At 41.1% G+C, this 21955-nt stretch overlaps 1 protein-coding gene and 1 pseudogene across 1 annotated transcript; one reads left to right on the top strand and one right to left on the bottom strand.

Moving 5' to 3' along the window:
* The first annotated feature begins 13998 nt into the window (after nt 1–13998).
* Nucleotides 13999–14928, top strand: LOC144253630 (olfactory receptor 7A40-like). The gene has a single exon (XM_077795898.1). It carries the CDS (start codon nt 13999–14001, stop codon nt 14926–14928), a length of 930 nt encoding a protein of 309 aa, XP_077652024.1.
* A 5034-nt stretch (nt 14929–19962) lies between these two features.
* LOC144253649 (olfactory receptor 7A40-like) lies at nt 19963–20892 on the bottom strand (annotated as a pseudogene).
* Between the last annotated feature and the right edge of the window lie 1063 nt (nt 20893–21955).

Raw genomic sequence — 21955 nt, 5'->3', positions numbered from 1 at the left:
GATTTCAGTATTGTAGCAACCCTTCCAATACCCTGACCTCTCAGTTACTTGATCCTGTATCTTCCATTGATCTTGTCCTTTATTCCCTCTTAGTCGTCCATTTACTGTTACATTGCTAACTTTGTCATTACTAACACTTGAACTTGTTCCTTAATATCTCAATTAAAAGTATCCCACTCTCCAATATATCTTCTTATTTTTCCAGCTGATTTCCTTGGGGACTCCAATTCTCAATCATTCTTTTCATCACAATATTTAATCCATTAACCACCATATCTTCATGCATCTTATCATGTTCTTAATTCCTGTCTTATTATACAGCTTAGATTTATGGTCTGTCATTATAATAACTTTTTACATATACCCTAACTCCTTCAATCCTCCCTCCCTCCCTCCCTAATCTTAAATAGAATTTATGCTAGCAGTTGAACCTGGCTTAATATAGAACACTCAATTATGCTACCCAGTCTTACTTTAAATTTGCTACATTTTCATAGTTAATTATCTTGTCTTTGTTAACTCAATCCATATCTTATCTTCCCTTACTTCCAATACTATTTATAAGATCCTCACTCTTAGATAATAATTTTTATTCTTAATTGCTTAGAAAGTAGATATAACTCTAATAATAAAATGTTGACATTCTCCCTCTGCCATATCAGTCAACAAACCTGCATAGTACTCATATTGTACAAGTTCCTTTCCTCTAACAGTGATCACCTCACTCCAATTTATGGTAAATCCTTCCATTGGTTCCCTTTTCCTCTTTCTGCTTTAGGGTATTGTTTCAGTAATTATACTTTTTCACCTGCAATTGACTCTTAAATGAATCATTACCATTAGCATATAAAAATGACATATCTCCTATCTTAAATAACAAAACAAAAAAACCTCTATTGATTCTATGCCATCTAACTATCCCACAGTTTCTGTAGTTCTTTTTTGCAACAAAACCCCTCATATTCATGGTCTCCAGCTTCTCTACTCTGTTGAACTCACTTGAAGAAGGTTTTTTTTTTTTAATACTGAAGATTGAATTCAGAGGCACTTAACCACTGAGCAACATGCTCAGCCCTTTTTGTTTTTTATTTAGAGACAGGGTCTCCTTGAGTTGCTTAGAGCCTTGCTTAGTTGTTGAGGCTGGTTTTAAACTCACAATCCTCCTGCCTCAGCCTCTGGAGCTGTTGGGATTACAGCCATGTGGCCATCATGCCTGGTTTGAAGCAGGTTTGACCTTCACCACTCTACCAACCTGTGGCTAGTAATCATAGTTTGTGTAGTTCACATTGCATGTCCGTGGGTGTAGTCCATAATCTATTCTCACTTTGGCATTTAAAAGGTGGTAATACTTTGCATAAGAAATTAGAATGATATTTATTTATTTATTATATCTTAATAAAGCCAAAAAAGAGTAGAATAATGATCAGTTATAAACTGTTAATATTTGCAAAATTTGAATTCTCAGAGAATTCAAAATATACTGATGTATAATATCTTTAAGTGAAATTTTCTGAAGATAACTGAAATAGTTTCCATTTTGTCTTGGTAAATTTTTTCAAGTATTCACTGCATTTATTGCATGCACCCATAATTTTTAAAAGACAATAATAACACAACTGCAAAATTAAAACTAGTCAGTGAGATTAAATAACCTTTCCTGCACATAAGAAAAAATTAAGAGACCTTTTGAGAAAAGAGTGAGGTCATAGAAATGAAAACTATACTCATCCCTCTCCCTACTCAGTTGCTTAAAGCATCTGGAAAATTCCCATTAAAATGTTTTAGAAAAATCTAGTTTTTGGTCAGGTCCTGAAACTTCACTATTATACTGTTACAGCTTAGAAATGAGGTGTTCCCCAAAAGTTCTAGTGTGAGATAATGCAAGAAAATTTAGAGGTGAAATGATTGGGTTAGAAGAGCTTTAACCTAATCAGTGTATTAATCCACTGATAGGATTAACTTGGTAGTAACTGTGGATAGATTTATATTTTGTTCCTGGTGAGTGAAGCTCTTTGCTTCCAGTTTGCTATGTCCTGAGCTGCTTTCCTCTAACACATACTTTTGCCATGATGTAATGCTTCACCTTAGGCCCAAAGCAGTGGAGTTGGCCATCTGTTGATTTTGAGACTTCTGAAACTGTGAGCCAAATAATCTTTTCCTCCATTAAAATTGTTATCATCATGTCTTTTGGTCACAACAATGAAAAAAAACTGATTAAAACATAGACTAAACTCCTTACTTCATTCTCAAAAAATAGAAACAACACTTAAAATTTACTATTCATTTTCCGTAGGACTAGGGAATAGGAAGAGCCAAGAATAGAATTGTTGTTCTATTGAATTATTTTTAATTTCTTGTATAAATCATATATATATATATATATATGATTTATACAAGAAATTATACACACACATACATACACATACACACACACGGCACCGATTGCTAATTATCAATAGAAAATATAAGATGTATTTAAATGCTTAATTATTGAAAAAGTATTATTTCTTTTATAATTTCCCAAGGTATAAAAGATAATAATGATTACCCATGAGGCAAATAAGATACATTCTTGAAAAGTGGGTTAAAGTAACAAGAAAGTTGTGGCAATGAATGTTGAAGCATTTGAATGTTTTGAATGGTTCTAAAAAGTAAGAAAATATATTAAAGAACTTATTAAAAAGAAAATAACTTAGAAAACTTCATTTTATTTTAATGTGCTTGTTCAGCAAATCATATAGTTAAATGTAAATTTTCTGTCTTTATGAGAAAGTCATAAGGGAAAAGAAATCAAGCTGATATTGAACTTTTATTTGCAAGATTAAGTACTGAGATACATTATGGGGAGATAGCTCAGGGTGGGGGGCATATTATCTATGCCTATGACACAAGTGTTTTTTATGAAGATTCCCATTTGTTAAGGACACAGTATTGCTCAAGCAGCATCCCCTCTGTTCAGAAAAAGGATGTCTTCTATTCTATTCGGAAAGATTCCAAGTGAAGTTTAGCAACCTCCACAATGCCCTGGCCCAACCCATGATCTTTCTCTAAGGTATATACTCTGTAGAGTTTCTCTTGCAGAGACATGAAAATAGTAAAGAATGGTGGGGGATAGTCTGCTGTGGCAGGGCTGATTCAATACTCCTTCCTCTGGGTCAAACTGGGGAAGAGGAACCAAGAAAGGTATGGGAGATAATATTAATTTTATGTTTGTATAGCACTGGGTACTGTGAGTTTTGTTTACATTATTTCAGTTAATCCTCATAATATCCTTGTAAAATAGATATACTAGCAATTAATCTTACAAATAAGAAAATGGAGACTGAGAGAGTTGACTTAATATTTCCATTATCACATGGATAAGAAGTAACAGATATGGGATTCAAACCAAGATCTGAGCCACTAACACTTGACTACAACTGTTATAGGTGGGGGAAAAGGAATAAATGAAGAAAATAGAATACTAAAGCACTTTAAAACCAAAAAATATCTCTCCTTCAAATTCCATCAATTGGACTTTTTGTACCTAAAACAGAAGCAGACACAGCACAGCTGCTTGATAAATACTTGTGAATGAATGTCTTATAAAAGCTCTAAAAGAAAGGGTGTGTGTGTGTGGGGGGGTGAAACAAATTCAGAGATCATAATGGCATGACCTTTCTCAACTTTAGAAGCTGCAAGACAAGAGATCAATGTCACAAAAATTAGGGGAAAATAATTTTCAGCCTCCCTGAATTCTTTATCCAGCCAAATTTAATCAAGTACAAGGGTAAACTAAAGATACTTTAAGATTTGTAAGATTTCAAAAATAAGCTATAGGATGATATATCGAATTAAAATGAGGAAGGAAATTTTTTTTAAATAGGGAAACATAAGTTCCAAAAAACAAAAATAAAACAAACAAAATAACCAAGAGAGTCAGCACATGGGAAAGGCAAAGAGAAAATGTATAATGATAATTAGGGAAAAATTTAGCCTGTCATCATGCGGAAGTTTTGGAGTACAATTAGTTCAGACAGGGGTGTCTTCTCCAGTCTCCTAGCAACGTGGCTGAAGCTTACAATGGGCATTGGGGGAGGGGATCCCAAGGTTTCCAGGCACTTTCCAAGCACAGAGCCATCCCCAGGCTACTTTTGGCTAAGAGCCTGGGATCCTCCTCTCTCCACCACTTGTACATATGTAGACCATCAGAGTCTACATTACTGCTATGAGGATTCTCTTGTCTTTTGAATTCCTCCCACTGTGGCCCACAACTGACTACTGATTCTCCTCAGATGCTCCTGTGCTCAACCCCAGTCCTCTTCACCCTTGGACTCTATCTCACTGGTTTCCAGGTCCTCCAACTGGGCCTCAAGAAAGGGGCCTGCATTTTCCCAGTGGGGGCACATTCTCAGATGGCAGGCCAGAAAGAGGCAGCATCCTGTGTCGCTTCATGACCCAGGTCTCACCTAGTTGGAAGACAACATCTCAGAAAGTGTGAGAGGGCCCCTATACAGCAGGTTTTTGCAGAAATCACTAGAACTCTGACACCCCTCCCCCTGCAGAAATCAGAGCCTCTGCATTTGAGTAGGACTCCAGACTCTAGACCCAAAGCCCACAGTTCTAGCTCACACATGGCTCTCAAGTGTCTTAGCAGAATCACCTATTAGCACCTCTGCAGAACTCCAGACTGTGCACAGCTCCCACACAGGTCACTTGGCTGCTACCTATCCACAGCACAAGGCCATCGCCCAGCTCCCCCCACCTCACCAGACACCCCGGCATTGGAAGCAGACCAACTCCATCTTGGGAAACCTTTCTCGCCATATTTGGTGGGCGTGGCTCTTAGATGAGATCTCCATCTGAGCAGGTAGCTGGTTTCCAACTCCCTCCTCCCAGAGGCAATAACTCAGCATAATGAGCTCCCAACACAAAAACAGCTCTTAGTTGGGCAGGTGTGCAGTGCAACCAGGGCACTGCCTGCCTAGTGTGAGCCTGGGGGTGAGAGGTCCTGCAGTTGGGATCTGCTAAGTAAGAGAGGGGAGGGTGACTAAAGTTTGGGGCATAACAGAGAGACCAGGATCTGGGAAATGTCCAGGCAAGAAAGGGAGACGATACCTGGGGGCTCAATTCAAATGAGTGGTCCCAAAAAGAGACCCATGAAGTGCAATTTTCCTGCTGAAATTGGTGGGCTGCACTCCCTGCTTCCAGATGCTATACACCAGGTCCAGTCTTCTCACTCTGGTTACCTACACCATCCTGAGGGCAGAGACACCAGCTTAAAACAGACAACCCCACCTACTGGATGAGAAGAAATGCAGGAAAGAAACGGGTCTCTAAAACTAGCAATAGCCCTGGTTTATTCTTTGAAGTATTTTTTTTTTCTTCTTTCTCTTCTACCCTTTTATCCTCTGGCCCTCACATCCCCAACATATGTGAAACGAAGAATTTTGCATGAAATAGGACTTTGAGGACAGAGTCACTTGAATAATATAGAGGAGTTGCATAAAGCTTTTTTTCTTTTTCTTCTCTCTTTTCTTTACCTCTTTTCTTTCTTCTTCTTTCACTCTCCAAATTTTACTATTTTTACAACCTATATTTTTCTAAATACATATGTGTGATTGTTTTATGTACTCTACTCTCTTCTCACATACTTGTCTACCATAAATTACTTCCTGTCTATTCCCCTGCCACTAACCCTCTTCATTATATTTTTTTCACATTTCCCATTTTTAACTGTATGCCCTCACATCTTTTCCCCTTAGCATATCATCCTATACCTGACCCCCAGTTCATTGTCCACTGCTAGAAACTATAAACCTTTTTATGAAACTGCTGGTTATATTTTAAATAATAATTGAACCCAATATTTCTGGACATTGAGACTAAACTGTAAATGTCTTAATAACAACAATTTATTCATAGGTGATATATTGTTGATATTGGGATCTGTTAACATTGTCCTTCCCCACAAAGGAGGGATCTTGGAACCCTACAAGAGCACTACAATTCTATAGGGTAAAAACAATAACACACCAGACCCACAGAACTGGAAAGGAAGACACATGGGCAACATGAAAAGACAAGGGATGAAAGTACCATAAACAAATTAAGACAACACATCATTATTGGCAGCTACAGCAGAAAAAATGACAGAGAAATATTTCAGGATATACATGGTTAAAATGTTCTGTGAACTCAAAGAAGACATAAGAGAACAAATACAAGCAGTGAAAGATCACTTTGATAATGAGCTACATGAACAAATCCAAGAAGCAAAAGATCACCTCAACAGGGAGATAGAGGTTATAAAAACAAACAAACAAACAAACAAACAGAAATCTATGAAATGAAAGAAAATTAAAAGCTCAAATGAAAGAATCACTAACAGAGTAGACCACTTGGAAGATAGGACATCAGCCAATGAAGATAACATATATTATCTCAAAAAGCACATAGATCACACATGGTAAGAAACCACAAGCAGAACATTCAAGAAATATGGGAAAGCATAAAAAGACCAAATTTAAGAGTTATTGGGATAGAGGAAGGCATTGAGGTCCAAACCAAAGGAATGAACAATCTATCCAATGAAATAATATCAGAAAACTTTCCAAACATGAAGAATGAATTGGAAATCCAAATTGAAGAAGTCTACAGGATGCCAAATGTTCAAAATCACAACAGATCCACACCAAGGCACGTTGTAATGAAAATGCCCAACATACAGGATAAGAAGGGAAATCTTAAAAGCCACAAGAGAAAGGAATCAGATTACATATAGGGGAAAACCAATTAGGATAACGGCAAATATTTCAAGACATACCCTGAAAGCTAGAAGATCCTTGAACAACATATATCAAGCTCTGAAAGATAATGCGTACCAACCAAGAATCTTGTATCCAGCAAAATTAAGCTTTAGATTTGAAGATGAAATAAAAACCTTCCATGATAAAAAAAAATTTATAGCTAGAAAACTGGCACTACAAAATATCCTTGGCAAAATATTTCGTGAAGAGGAAATGGAAAACAACAATGAAAATGAACAGAGAGAGGTATTACACTAAAGGAAAAACTAATCAAAGAGGAAAACCAAGTCAAGTTAAATAACAAAAACAAACAAATATGGCTGGGAATACAAATCATGTCTCAATAATAATCCTAAATGTTAATGGCCTAAACCCACCAATCAAAAGACATATGCTAGCAGATTGGATTTTAAAAAAAGACCCAATAATATGCTGCCACCAGGAGACTCATCTGATAGGGAAAGACATACTCAGACTATAGGTGAAAAGTTGGGAAAAATCAAACCACTCACACAGTCTGTGGAAGCAATCAGGGGATTCAATTCTCATTTCAAATAAAGTAGACTTCAAGCCAAAGTTAATCAAAAGGGATAAAGATGGGCAATATGTACTGCTCAAGGGAACCATACACCAACAAGACATAACAATCATAAATATATATTCCCCAAACAATGGTGCAGCTATATTCATCAAACAATCTCTTCTCAAGTTCAAGAGTGAAATTGACCACAACACAATGATCTTGAGTGATTTTAACACTCCTCTCTCACTACTGGATATATCTTCCAAACAAAAGTTGAATAAAGAAATTATAGAACTTAATAACTTAGACTAAACTGGCATATAGAGAATATTTCAACCTGCATCAAATGGATACACTTTCAACACATCATGCTTGGAATACTGGAAATCCATATGCAACAAAATGAAATTAAACCCCTATCTCTCACCCCCATGCTCAAAACTTAACTCAAAATGGATCAAGAGGGCTGGGGTTGTGGCTCAGTGGCAGAGCAATTGCTTTGCACATATGAGGCACTGGGTTCAATCCTCAGCACCACATAAAAATAAATAATAAAAATAAAAATATTTTAAAAAATGGATCAAGAGGCTCTATGTCTAATAGAAGAAAAAGTAGTCCCTAATCTTCATCATGTGGAATGAGACCCCAACTTTCTTAATAAGACTCCTATAGCACAAGAATTAAAATCAAGAATCAGTAAATGGGATGGAATCAAACTAAAAATTTTTTTCTCAGCAAAAGAAACAATCTGTGAGGTGAACAGAGAGCAAATTTTTACCCCTCACTCATCAGATAGAGCACTAATCTCTAGGGCATATAAAAAAAAAACTCCAAAAGCTAAACACCACAAATCGCATAAATGACCCAATCAACAAATGGGCCAAGGACCAGAACAGACACTTCTTAGAATAGGATACACAATCATTCAACAAATATATGAAAAAAATGTTCATCATTGCTAGCAATTAGAGAAATGCAAATCAAAACTACTCTAAGATACCATCTCACTCCAGTCAGAATGTCAGCTATTATGAAGACAAACAACAATAAATGTTGGAGACGAAGTGCGGGGGAAAGGCACACTCAAACATTGCTAGTGGGACTGCAAATTGATGCAGCCAATATGTAAAGCAGAATAGAGATTCCTTGAAAAACTGGGAATGGAACCACCATTTGACCCAGCTATCCCTCTCCTCGGTCTATACCCAAAGGACTTAAAAACAGCATACTACAGGGACACAGCCACATCAATGTTTATAGCAGCACAATTCACAATAGCTAAACTGTGGAACCAAACTAGATGCCCTTCAGTAGATGAATGGATTTTTAAAATGTGATACACACACACACACACACACACACATCACACACACATACACAATGGAATTATTCAGCAATAAAAGAGAATAAAATCATGGCATTTTCAGGTAAATGGATAGCATTAGAGAAGATAATGCTAAGTGAAGTTATTCAATCCCCCACAAAAAAAAATGGCGAATGTTTTCTCTGATATAAGGTGACTGACTCATAGTCGGGTAGGGAGCAGGGAACTTGGGAGGAATAGATGAATTCTAGATAGGGAAGAGGGGTGGGAGGAGAAGGGAGAGGACAGGGGTTAGTAATGATGGGGGAATGTGATGGACATCATCATCCAAAGTACAAGCATGAAGACATGAATTGGTGTGAACATACCTTACATACAGAAATATGAAAAATCGTGTTCTATATGTGTAATAAGAATTGTGAAGCATTCCGCTGTCATGTATTTAAAATATAAAATCAATTAAGAAAATTTTAAAGTGTAAACCTCAGGGTATTTCATATAAAAATCTGTAAAAATATGCCTTTGAATTATCCATTCTTTTATAAACACAAGACTAAGTGATAGCTCTTAACTTGGGTGATAAACATGAAATTTCTGTTGTTTTGGGAAAAAAAGCATCATGAAGTCACAGATTGCAGGAGTCATAGTCATGTATCAAGTGATCCTGGTGAACCCATAGTTGAAGAGAGGAAGAGAAAATTTTCTGGAGATATTGGTGATGGGGTGTCCCCAACACAAGTCAAGCCTGTGGGGAGCAATGGTCATGATAGTTTCCTTTGTCATATACTTTGGAGAAAACTTGAAATCACAAATGGAATAAAGTGTCAGGTTGTTATTTCTCTAGAAGGCAGAAGAATTCTTGGGGGAGGAGTAAAGACCAATTGACCTGGTGTTTTACCTGGTGTCTTGGGAACAGAGAATCTGTAAGAAAAAAAAAATGCTTTTGGTGTGGAGCAATATTCCACAGGGAACTGACACCTCAGGGTTGGGATAAGAAGAGACACAGGAGCCTAATTTGCAGACACACAATTGTAAATCTCTCCCCTGCTGCTGTCCCTTTGCTTGTACACAACCTTGGTCAGGATGGGACCAGGTTTTGTACTTCAGCGTCCTGCATGTGGCTTGGGGGCTGTGGCTTGACCCCCCTGTGGCCTCATTTGGTGACAGAGATGGTCTCCATGGTGCAGCATCCTGGGAGGCATCTGATTCTCCTCCCAGAAACTCTCCATTCAGAACTCACCCAGGTGAGTCTGAGAGCCCAGCAGGTGCTGCAGGAAGGCATCAGAGAGGCTGGAAGCCAAAGACAGGTATCTAAGGTCACTTGAGAGCCAGTCCAGCCTCGCCCAGCCCTGACAGGTTGCTGAGGTGTTTGCTGCATTTTTTGATGAGTTCATTGGTGGATATGTTCACATGGTGGGAGGAGGAGTGAACAGTGAGCTCCGCAATGCCAGGTCCTTGATGATCATGGGGTGAGGGCAAAGGCAGCCCCCTCAGAAGAGGGCCTGGAGGCTCAGGTGGTTTCAGGGTAAGTAGAGTGTGTGTCCTGGAAATTTGAAACCAATTAGGTGGAAAGGAGAAATGCATATCATCCACGGAGGGACACACAGTGAAGGGAGGGCACTTGGGATCTCTGAGGTGGGCACCCTTTCGATTGGCTACTTACTATCATAAGCCTTTTTTCTATAGTTATCCACATTTTACTGAAAAATTTCAGTCACTTCTTTTTCTATATTGACTTTTGGAGTGATTTTTTTCTTTTTCTGGCCACAAAAGATTTTGAATTTTATGTAGTCAAACATGTTTGTCTCCTTACTTCCGAATCTTTAACTTATTCTAGATGATTTTGTTCTGCTGCCCTCACGAAATGCAAATGAAAAACAAATGGTTGTTTTTCCAAGATGTATTCTTACTCTAAAATGTGGAAGTTGTAAATTTCTCTCAGTTTTTTTGACATGTGAATTACAGGACCAATTTAATTTCCTCCAGATAGACGCTGATGCAAGACTTTATTTAATTATGTAAGCTTTTCCGGGGATGTAGATATACAACTTTGTCAAATATTAACTGTCCACTTTTACAGAATGCCTGTTTAATTTTATAAATAGCATTGAATATCAACTTCATGCCACAACTTGCAAGGAATATTCTTTGCTGCATTCTTTTGTGTTTACCTGTTTGTCAATTTTCTTGTTAATCCATTCTCATAGAATTAAATTTTTGGTATTATATATATTGTTACACTGAACTTCAAATGTTCTATTCAGTTTGTTTAACATAGCTGTTTTGAAACACTGAATTTCCTCTGTGTTTTTCTCCTCCTCCTCCTCCTCCTCCTCCTCCTCCTCCTCCTTCTCCTCCTCCTCCTCCTCCTCCTCCTCCTCCTTCTCCTCCTCCTCCTCCTCCTCCTCCTTCTCCTCCTCCTCCTCCTCCTCCTCCTCCTCCTTTTTTTTTTCTTTTAGGTATTCTTGATTTAACACAGAATGGCTTTACCATTGAGCAACATCCCCAGCCATTTGTTTTTTCTTCTGAGACACAGTCTTGCAAAGTTGCTGAACTGACTTTGAACTTGCAAATCTCCCAACTCAGTCTCCAGAGTCCCTGGGATCACAGGGCACAGCCACTGTGTCCAACTCCCATTCTTTTTATTTCACAATTTCTTTTGTTTAATTTTATTCTCTGTCATGAACATATATTCCCACATGGCCATGACAACATAAAGGTGAGTAAAGCTGTGAAAGCCGTGCTGTATCAGACCTACCCCAAGATGTGCAGGCAGGGCTTAGTGTGAGAAATGTGTGTGGGAGGAGATGTCCCCAGGGATTTTCCACCAGCAGGGCTGGTTCTGTGTGGAGGGGTGGAATTGCAATGATGTGTGCAGGGCATTATAGAATGTGATCTGAGGGTGGCGGGGGTTACATGAGGTGAGGCCCCTTCCTTAATTGACTCCTATACTGTCTATTCCCAGATGTCACATTTGAGCTCTATGGAGAAAATAGTGGGATTTGCCTGTGGAGTTCAATTGCAAAGTCCAGAAATAGATAGCTCAGGAGACAATTAAGACTGGGTCCTGTCTAAAGGGCTCCTGACCATATAATGACAAATTGATATTTCTCATTCACATCTGGCTTGTTACCCAGGAAACCAAATGCCAATTGGTTTCCACCATATGCTCTATAAAAGCTGATCTCACCTGAGTAGTGGACAGAAAGTGGTACCAGGGACTGAGGGCAGGATGGACAGGGGAGGTGGACCAGGGGTTGCAGTCACAGGTAGGCAGGAGCAGTGAGTTCTGCTGGGCCACTGCCCAGGAGGATGAGCGGAGTTCACCAGCCTGTGAACTTTAAATATGCACAAGAGAGCATTTGAATGTTCTCATCACAGTGAAAACTGGTGGAGGTGGTGGCTATGCTAGTGACCCTGATTTGATCTTAGCCCAATGTATGTATCGGTTGAAATGTCACCTTGAACTGTATAAATAGGTGCCATTTTTTGTATCCATTCAAAACACAAAACACCAGTGACTCAGATCAGCCGTGAATGGTGCAAGAACACATCTCTGTTAATATTTCATATAAACACCCTAGTTGTCTTGCTCTCTGCACATCCCCCTTTGGAAGTTTTGGCTACTCGTTCTTTCGTGCCTGTGCTTTTCTATATGAATGTTCAGCCCGTAAATTGGTGACCCCAACAAGACATGATCATGTTCACCTACTATTTGTTTTGACCTTCTATTATTTCTGCTGGTCCTCATGGGGGTTGATTGGAGTGGAGTTTCAACCAGAAACAAGGAAGCTTTTCCTGTTCTTTTTTATTATTGTTTCCTTTCAGTTATATATAATTTTAGGATTCATTTTGACATAATCAACAAATCACAAAATCATGGAATGATATTTGCTCTGATTCAGTCCCTAGTATTTCCCCTTCCTCCCCTGTCTCTCCCCTCCTCCCTCCCCTCTCCCTGATCTTTATTCTATTTGATGGAAATCCCCTGCTCTTCTTTATGTCCTTCTTCTTATATTCAGTTATCCAGGGACGCTCTTTCCCTCTCACAGTCTCTCATGGACACCTGAGCATATTAGACCATTTTCTCCTCAGAGCCATTTCTCTCTCTCTCTCTCTCTCTCTCTCTCTCTCTCTCTCTCTCTCTCTCTCTCCACTGAACCGATTGTATGTTCATTTTTTACTACAGGGTGAAAAGCGTTCTTGCAAAATGGAGGCCCAAGAATGAATGTGTGGGTGTCATTACCAACCTGGGAATTCTTGGCGTGATTCAGACCTTAATTTGTTGAAAAATAATTTGACATTGACAGCTTCCCTGTCATCCTTTCATTGTAACTCGTGTAACTGAAGGTGAGAAAGATGGGGCATAGCATGGGCCCCAGGGGGACGAGGACTGCAGCTATGTGTGTGTTTGTATGTGTGTGTGTGTGTGTGTGTGTGTGTGCACATGCATGTGTGTGCTTGTGTGTGTGTGTGCACATGCATGTGTGTGCATGTGTGTGTGTGAGTGTCTGCATGTGTGTGTGTGTGTGAGCCTGTGTGTTTTCTTTTGATTTTAGGGGCAAGAGCAGGTTTTAGAGAGAGGGGACCTGAGCTGAGAGTATTCCAGAAGGCGACTCATAACAAAAAACCCCTAGCATAAGGCCACTGAGAGAAATAAACAAGGTGCTGCCCATTCACAGAAAGCCCAGGAAGCTCCTCAAGGGGGAATCTGTGCCTTGTCACCCTGGGACACCAGCTCACGTCCCTCTCCCTCTTGCTCATCCTCCTGCCACTCTGGCTTCCTGGTTGAACTTGAACATCAGGAACAAGCCCCTTCCTCAGGCCCTCTGCACTGGCCATCCTCCATTCTGCCAGGCACATGTGTCTGCAGGTGACTCTGTGGCTCCGTCCCTGTGTTCCCAGGGGACTCACATCATGTGTCACTAAGGGCTGACCTTAACTAACACATAGAAGGAAATGACACTTTCCAGTGCCCTTCACCTTAAAAGCTTCAGTGTACCCATCACCATCTGAATTTGGGACGATTATTGCTTTGCCTATGTGCATTGACTTTACCTTCTTCCACTATTTTCCACAGATTCAAGGAACATTCCGTTTTGGGGGAGGGACCCTCATTATCCAGACAGTGCCTAGACCAGCATCATTGCTAATGATATTCCTCAAATACAAGAAAGAGTTCGTGTGTAGTGATCTGTAATACAGGGCCACGTGGGGAGAGGCTGAGAGCAAGACAGGACTCCAAATCAGAGAAGGCATGGGATCCCTTAAAGGGGCAAACAATCATAAACAAACTAGAAAAGAGAGTCTTGACTACAAATGCTTTCTGTTTTGTTTAATTCTTTGCTAGTCACAGCAGATATATGGAATCCAAGAACAACACACTCATTCCACAATTTCTTCTTCTGGGAATTTCAGAGGACCCTATATTGCAACCCTTCCTCTTTGGGCTGTTTCTGTTTATGTACCTGGTCACTGTGCTGGGGAACCTGCTCATCATCATGGCCACCATCTCAGACTCGCACCTGCACACGCCCATGTACTTCTTCCTCTCCAACCTGTCCTTTGCAGACATCGGCTTGACCACAACAAGCATCCCCAAGATGCTGGTGAACATCCAGACACACAGCAAGGCCATCACCTATGCGGGCTGCCTCACCCAGATATACATTTTCATACTCTTTTGTGTTTTGGACAACTTCCTCCTGGCTGTGATGGCCTATGACCAGTATGTGGCCATATGTCACCCCTTGCACTACATGGTCATCATGAACCATTGGCTCTGTGGATGGCTGGTGTTGGCTTGCTGGGTCACAACTGTTCTCAATTCTTTGTTAGAAACTTTAATGGCCTTGAGGCTGTCCTTCTGCACAGATGTGGAGATCCCACATTTTATGTGTGAACTCAACCAGCTGGTCCAACTTTCCTGTTCTAACACCTTCCCCAATGTCATGGTGATGTATTTTGCAGCAGTGTTGCTGGGAGGTGGCCCCCTGGCTGGCATCCTATACTCCTACTCCAAAATCGTGTCCTCCATCCGTGCCATCTCCTCAGCTCAGGGCAAGTACAAAGCCTTCTCCACTTGTGCATCTCACCTCTCTGTGGTCTCCCTGTTCTACTCTACACTCTTGGGGGTGTACCTCAGCTCTTCTATTACCCAGAACTCACAATCCATGGCAAGAGCCTCGGTGATGTACACTGTGGTCACCCCCATGCTGAACCCCTTCATCTACAGTCTGAGGAACAAGGACATCATGGGAGCTCTGAGGAGACTCTTCCGAGGGAAGCCGTAGAAGAGACATGGACCAGACCCTGCACTTCTTTATCCAGAGCACAAAGTCGACCTTGTGCCTTCTGTTGATTTCCTGGAAGTCTGATTCTTTGTTTTCAACCTCTTTATTGTGTCCTAACCTCATTGGAAAGTCCCTGCTCTCCTGACACCCAACATGTCTTCCCTCTCAGGTTCCTGCTTTCCCAATGTCCTTTCCCCCAGATCAGACAGTCTGCAGGTTCCCAGGAGTCTCCCATCGTGACGAGTTGCACTGTCCAGTGGTTAGGGAACCACACTCAGAACTTGTGCCGTTTCCTTTATTTTATGAAGGAGACATGCTAAGCCTTCTGTTTTTCAGGTTTCTGTTCTTGATTCTGTGTGTGTTGGTGCTCTCACTGCTCATGATAATCCGGGACTTCTACCCACTGGTGGTTGTACAGTAGACCATGCCCATTTATTATGCTCACAGGGGTGCTCTTTTCTTATCTTGGTCCTTTTCTTGTGTGTGCTATATTCTACTATAGAGAGTACTGGTGAAATTTGCTATCAACAGCACAGAGCCCTCAAAATGAACAGACATATGTGGAACCGAATTAACTGTTTGTAGATCATCTGAAAAGAATTGCTCCTAATTTTCTGGTGAATTAATTTGTACTTTAGTACCAGTTGATCAATATTTTTTCTGAGTTGTCAAAAATAAATAGAGGCATTGAATGTGTAGTCTATCCAGAAAGGCAAATTTGTGTAAATCAGTTGACATTCTGTGGTCCCAAAATCTGAGAGGGCCTTATATATGTTAAATTTCCAATCATATACATTAGGCTGAGTTGCACCTTTTCCATAAATTGCAAGCTTTTGATGATGTGCATCTGCTCACTGGAACATGAAACCCCTGTCATGCACGGAGGGGTCCCTTCAGTGGATCAGAGGACTTGGTGTCATCTTCTGCAGTATTCCTTGCACCGTCTCGGTGTTTCTGCTCAGAAGTTTCCAGTACTGCCTCTGAATATGATTCCTTCTGTTACTCTAAGAAAAATATTTCCCCATTTTTAAAATTTTTTCCATAAACTTTAGCATGCAATGAACATGAATACACACCTGTGTATCCACTTTATTGTATTTTCCGTCTTGTATTTGATGTTCTCAAGTTTCTTTAGTGCTCATAAGCAAAGGTCAACATGAACAATAACTGGACTCCTGCCCAGCAATGCCCCTGGGAATGAGGACTCACGCCTCAGGGGTCCAAAGGATTCCTGCATTTATCCCCTGTCCTTCCAACTCTGCTGATTACCTGGCGTGGAAACTCAACAGTTTCATTCAATTTCATTCTATCATTCCTCACACATGTGAGACACTGGGTTCCATGCTCAGCACCACATAAAAATAAACAAATAAAAATAAAGATATTAAAAAATGGGAAAAATGTTGTCCTTGTGTTTTGTGCAGCTTTTAATGGTTGAGACTCTTCATATAGAAATAAAACATTCCCCTCCAATTTCCTCATGGAATGAATTCTAGGGAGTACCAAAAATAATGAAGCAGTGCTTGGGACTGATCAAATAATATATCATTTAATATAATTATTTAGTAGAATTATTGTAAGAAACTAGTTTTCCTCCCTACAAAAGATACTTTATTATCCTCTCCATCAAAGATGAAAATGTAGTTCAGTGTCTTACACATATTTATTTTTAAAGCCATTAGTCAAATAAATAGAGTAGGAAGTAGTTAGAAGTCTTCCAGTTGCAAATGATAAAAACACCAACTCAAGTGATTTAAACAAAAGGGGGGTGGGATTTTGGGTTCATGGACCCCAGACAAGGTAGTTCTCTAATCTGTGAGGTTTAGACCAGCAGTTAGCAGTCCTCAGCCTCCAGTTCTGTTTTTCTGGAATTCTTTCTACTTTGCCTTCCTCAGTGTGTAGAGTTCATCCTTACCTGGGCTCTCCGTATGATAGCAAATGGACTACAGCAGTTCAGATCCCACACCTCAGAAAGAGATCCTGAGGAATAAAAGAATTTGACTCCCACTACTCTCCCTTTATTTATTTAGAGTTTCTTAAATTAGTGCTTTATAGATATACATAAAGGTGAAATTCACTGTGGTGTACTCATTTATGTACATAGCATAATTTGGTCAATTTCTTTGTATCATTCCTCCCTCTCCCCATCCTCCTTCCTCCCCCTCAATATCCCTCCCCTGCGCGCCATTGATCTCTCTTCTATTTTCAAAGGATTCCCCCCTGTCTTTCCCCTATTTTGGTCTTGTTTCTGCATATGAGAGAGAGCATTCAGCCCTTGACTTTCTGAATCTGGATTATTTCATTTAGCATGAGGATCTCCAGTCTCATCTATTTTTAATGAAAACTCAAAACCCATTCCTCTGGATTTTTGACATACAGGTACATTGTTGTTATCTGTTGGAGTTTAAAGCAAAGAAATTCATTGTTGTGAAGAACAGGGTATGCATACCTCCAGTGAAGCGGCAAGATTGGAATAGGAGTGGGAATGACAAGATAAAGAGAGACCTAAGGAAGGAAAGCACCTGCTACAGACTTGGAGATTGCGGGGAGTGGGGTGCAAAGCAAGGTCAGGAGTATACCTCTGGGAATCCCAGGGGCCCACCCTAGATAACTTTCCAGAATGTTCAACTTGAAGACCTTGGTCACCACGCATCTGTCTTTTGTCCCCAGAGCTTCTGCAGGTGCAAACCACCCTTCTCTGCTCTCCTTTCCTCCGTCCCTTACTGTGACTGCTGCCTCATGAAGATGGTACCATTGAGTCCACATCCCCATAGTTCAGTTAATGAATGTTAGACATACGATTCCCAAGCTAAGATGGACACAAGGGATAAAGATTTATTTCTTCTTAGTCTAGAAATGGTGAGATGGTGGTGAAGGGTAAGAGAGCGTATTCATATCTGAGAAGTCTTGACCTTACAAAGTAGAATTTCTACACCTTCTACATGCAGTTGGATGCTCACTCTCTTCTCCAAGAGAAAAAAAATTATTCTGCAGCTGCTGATGGAGGTGCAAGGAATCATCCCTCGGGATTCCTGCAGAGATCTGCTGAATGGAAATTGACACTTGTGTTCGACCCTTAGCAGGAGATGGCCGCCATTCGCCCCCTTTCCTTTGTCCCTGACTTTTTCAACCTGTCGGTGAAGCTCTTCCCATTGAGAGACGGGGGTCTTTTCCTCCACCTTAAATCTTGGCAGGTGGAAGGAGTTTTAATGTTCTTTGTTAAACAGAAAGTGGTGAAAGTGCAAGTGTGCTTCAAGTGCCTGCATGCATCCCTGCTGCTCCCTGTTGCATTGCTGGCTCTACCTCGAGAGTGAATGCAGGCTGGGCTGATGCAGGATGGGGACTGTGTGGACCAGAGCCCCTTTCACTAACTGTGGCTGTCCTCCCAATCTGGGCGATGTCAGCCGAGACAAACTGAGCATCTCACCTGACTCACACCTGACTCTACACCTAGGAAGAGGCCAGAGACATACCAGGAAAAAGACCCGAAGACCTGTACAACCAAGGCTCCTACGGGTAAAGAAAGAAAAATGTGACCTTAAACCATTTATTTGGGGATGGTTTATTACAAGGAATAAATAGCTCACTGATACAATAATAAATGCACACAGAAGACATTCAGAATACCCTGCTCCGTCTGAAACTGGATGTTTGTTCTAATACTCAAAGACCATAATCATGACGACCTGACTGTGTACATGTACTTCAAACAACTGTATTAAAAGTGAACACTGATGACTATCATTCCAGGTAACCAGGATATTTGGAAGGACAGGGATAAGTGCAGACATACCTTGGGCCCCTGAAGCATAAATCCTTGGGCATGATGCGAGTTCTTGTCCATGTTATCCTTTGCTCAAGAGCATTAAAGAAACTTCAGAACACCAAAGACAAGACAGAAAACAAGATAGAATAATGCAGAAGTGTGCATATTAAGGTAAACTTCACATTAAAGTTTATGGAAAATTTTTGAATAAGGGGAAATATTTTCCTTAGGGTAGTGGAAAGAGGCATAATTACAGGGAGCACTAAAAACTTCTGGGCAGAAACAGAAAGATGGAGCAAGGAATACTTCATAAAATGACACCAGGTCCACTGAAGTGACCGTCCATGCATGACACGGAATTCACATTCCAATGAGCAGACACACATCATCAAAATCTGGTAATTCACAGAAAATGTACAACAAAAGATAATTTATATGATTAAATATATACATTTAGCATACGTAAGATATTTGCTGACTTGAAGATCATAAAATGTCAATTAATGAATGCAAATTTGCCTTTCTGGAGAGACTATACATTTAATGCATGTTTGGTGGCTAGTACTTTTTACTAGTATTTTTAAATTTTTTTTAGTTGTAGATGGACACAATACCTTCATTTTGTTTATTTATTTTTATGTGGTGCTGAGGATTGAACCCAGTGCCTCACACATGCTAGGTAAGTGCTCTACCACTGAGCCACAACCCCAGCCCTCACTAGTAGTTTTTACAAAAGAATATAGCACACACAAGGAAAGGACCAAGAAAAGAAAAGAGCACCACTGTAAGCGTAATAAATGAGCATGAACTACTGTACAACCACCAGTGGGTAGAAGTCCCGGATTATCATGAGCAGTAAGAGCACCAACACACCCAGACTCAGGAACAGAAAACTGGAAAACAGAAGGCTTAGCATGTCTCCTTCATAAAATAAAGGAAACAGCCTGAGTTCTGAGTGTGGTTCTCTAACCACTGGACAGTGCAACTCGTCACCATGGGAGACTCCTGGGAACCTCCAGACTGTCTGATCTGGGGGAAAGGACATTGGGAAAGCAGGAACCTGAGAGGGAAGACATGTTGGGTGTCGGGAGAGCAGGGACTTTCCAATGAGGTTAGGACACAATAAAGAGGTTGAAAACAAAGAATCAGACTTCCAGGAAATCAACAGAAGGCACAAGGTCTACTTTGTGCTCTGGATAAAGAACTGCAGGGTCTGGTCCATGTCTTTGAGGCCCGTGTCCACAGGCAAGACGTGGACAATATCTCCTCTAGGGCTTCCCTCGGAAGAGTCTCCTCAGGGCTCCCGTGATGTCCTTGTTCCTCAGACTGTAGATGAAGGGGTTCAGCATGGGGGTGACCACGCTGTACATCACCGAGGCTCTTGCTGTGGATTGTGAGTTCTGGGTCATGGAAGAGCTGAGGTACACCCCCAAGAGTGTAGAGTAGAACAGGGAGACCACAGAGAGGTGAGATGCACAGGTGGAGAAGGCTTTGTACTTGCCCTGAGTTGATGAGATGGCACGGACAGAGGACACGATTTTGGAGTAGGAGTACAGGATGCCAGCGATGGGGCCACCAGCCAGAAACACCACTGAAAAATACATCACCATGACATTGGGCAAGGTGTCAGATCAAGCCAGTAGAACCACTTGATTAAGTTCACATATAAAGTGTGGGATTTCCAGTACCGTGCAGAAGGACAGTTGCAAAACCATTAAGCTGTGTAACAAGGAATGCAGGGTGCTTGCGATGCTGGACATCAGAACCATCAACATGCAGAACCTGGGATTCATGATGACCATGTAGTGCAAGGGGTGACAGATGGCCATATACTGGTCATAGGCCATCACAGCCAGAAGGAAGTTATCCAAAACCCCCAAAAGCATGAAAAAGTATATCTGGGTGATGCAGCCTGCATAGGTGATGGCCTTGCTCTGTGTCTGGATGTTCACCAGCATCTTGGGGATGGTGGTGGAGGTGAAGCAGATGTCCGCAAAGGACAGGTTGGAGAGGAAGAAGTACATGGGTGTGTGCAGGTGCGAGTCTGAGATGGTGGCCACTATGATGAGCAGGTTCCCCAGCACAGTGACCAGGTACATGGAGAGAAACAGCCCAAAGATGAAGGGTTGCAATGTGGGGTCCTCTGAAATTCCCAGGAGGAGAAATTTTGAAACATGTGAGGTGTTCTCTGCCTCCATGAACTTGATGTGACTAACAGAGAAAGAGACAGATTATGTAATATTCACCTATAAGAATCATATCTAATCTTTAATAGTATTCAGACTAATTTCTCTGTTTTCTCATTCAGTTCCCCTTTAAGGGAAGCCTTGCCTTCTCTGGTTTGGAGTCCCTGTCTCCCTCTCAGACTTTCCTCACGAGCTCTTGTACACAAATCACTAAAGACTAACTCCTTCTTGTATTGGAGGAATCTCAAGTAGTCATGAGCTGGTCCAGGCACTGTCTAGACACTGATGGGTCACTCCCAAGAAACGGAATGTCCCTTGAATCTAATGAGGGGGAAATCACAGACGAAGGTAAAGCCGATGCATGCAGGCAGAGCAATAATCCTTGCACACACAGATGGTGACAGAAACACCATAGGTCTTGAGGAGAAAGGGCACCGGGAGTGTCATTTCCTTCTGGGTGTTCAGACAAGATCAGCCCATTGGTGACACATGGTGTGAGCCCTCCAGGAAGACAGGGAGAGAGCCACAGAGTCACCTGCAGACGTGTGTGTCTGTGGAATGGTGGGTGGCCTGTGCAAAGGGCCTGAGCAAGGTGCTTGTTTCAGATGTTCAAGTTCAACCAGGAAAACAGAGTGGCAGGAGGATGAGTGAGAGGGCAAGGGATGTGAGCTGGTGTCCCAGGGTGACAAGGCACAGATTCCCCTTGAGAAGCCTCCTTTGCTGATGCATGAAGGCACAAGGAATTCCTCTGTCCAGAAGTTGTGTTTCATTAAGCTGCGTGCCAAGGTGCTCTCTGTGAGTTGGAAGGCACCCCCCATTTATTTCTCTTGCTGGCTTTATGTTCTGGTTTCTGTATGATGTGCTATCTTTTGGAATACATTTGACCTGGATCCCATTTCTCTGAAATCTGCTCTCACCCCTAAAGTCAAATGTGAACACACACCCACACACAACACACAACACACAACACACACACAATACACACACACACAACACACACACACAACACACACACACACAACACTTGAAAACGGCAATCCATCACCTCTGGGAGTTGTCTTAATACCGTGATCTT

The sequence above is a fragment of the Urocitellus parryii genome, chromosome 3 (genome assembly GCF_045843805.1).
Source record: "Urocitellus parryii isolate mUroPar1 chromosome 3, mUroPar1.hap1, whole genome shotgun sequence".
NCBI classification, from domain to species: domain Eukaryota; kingdom Metazoa; phylum Chordata; class Mammalia; order Rodentia; family Sciuridae; genus Urocitellus; species Urocitellus parryii.
Note: the sequence above shows the minus strand (reverse complement) of the source record. Positions and strands in the feature narration are given on the sequence as shown.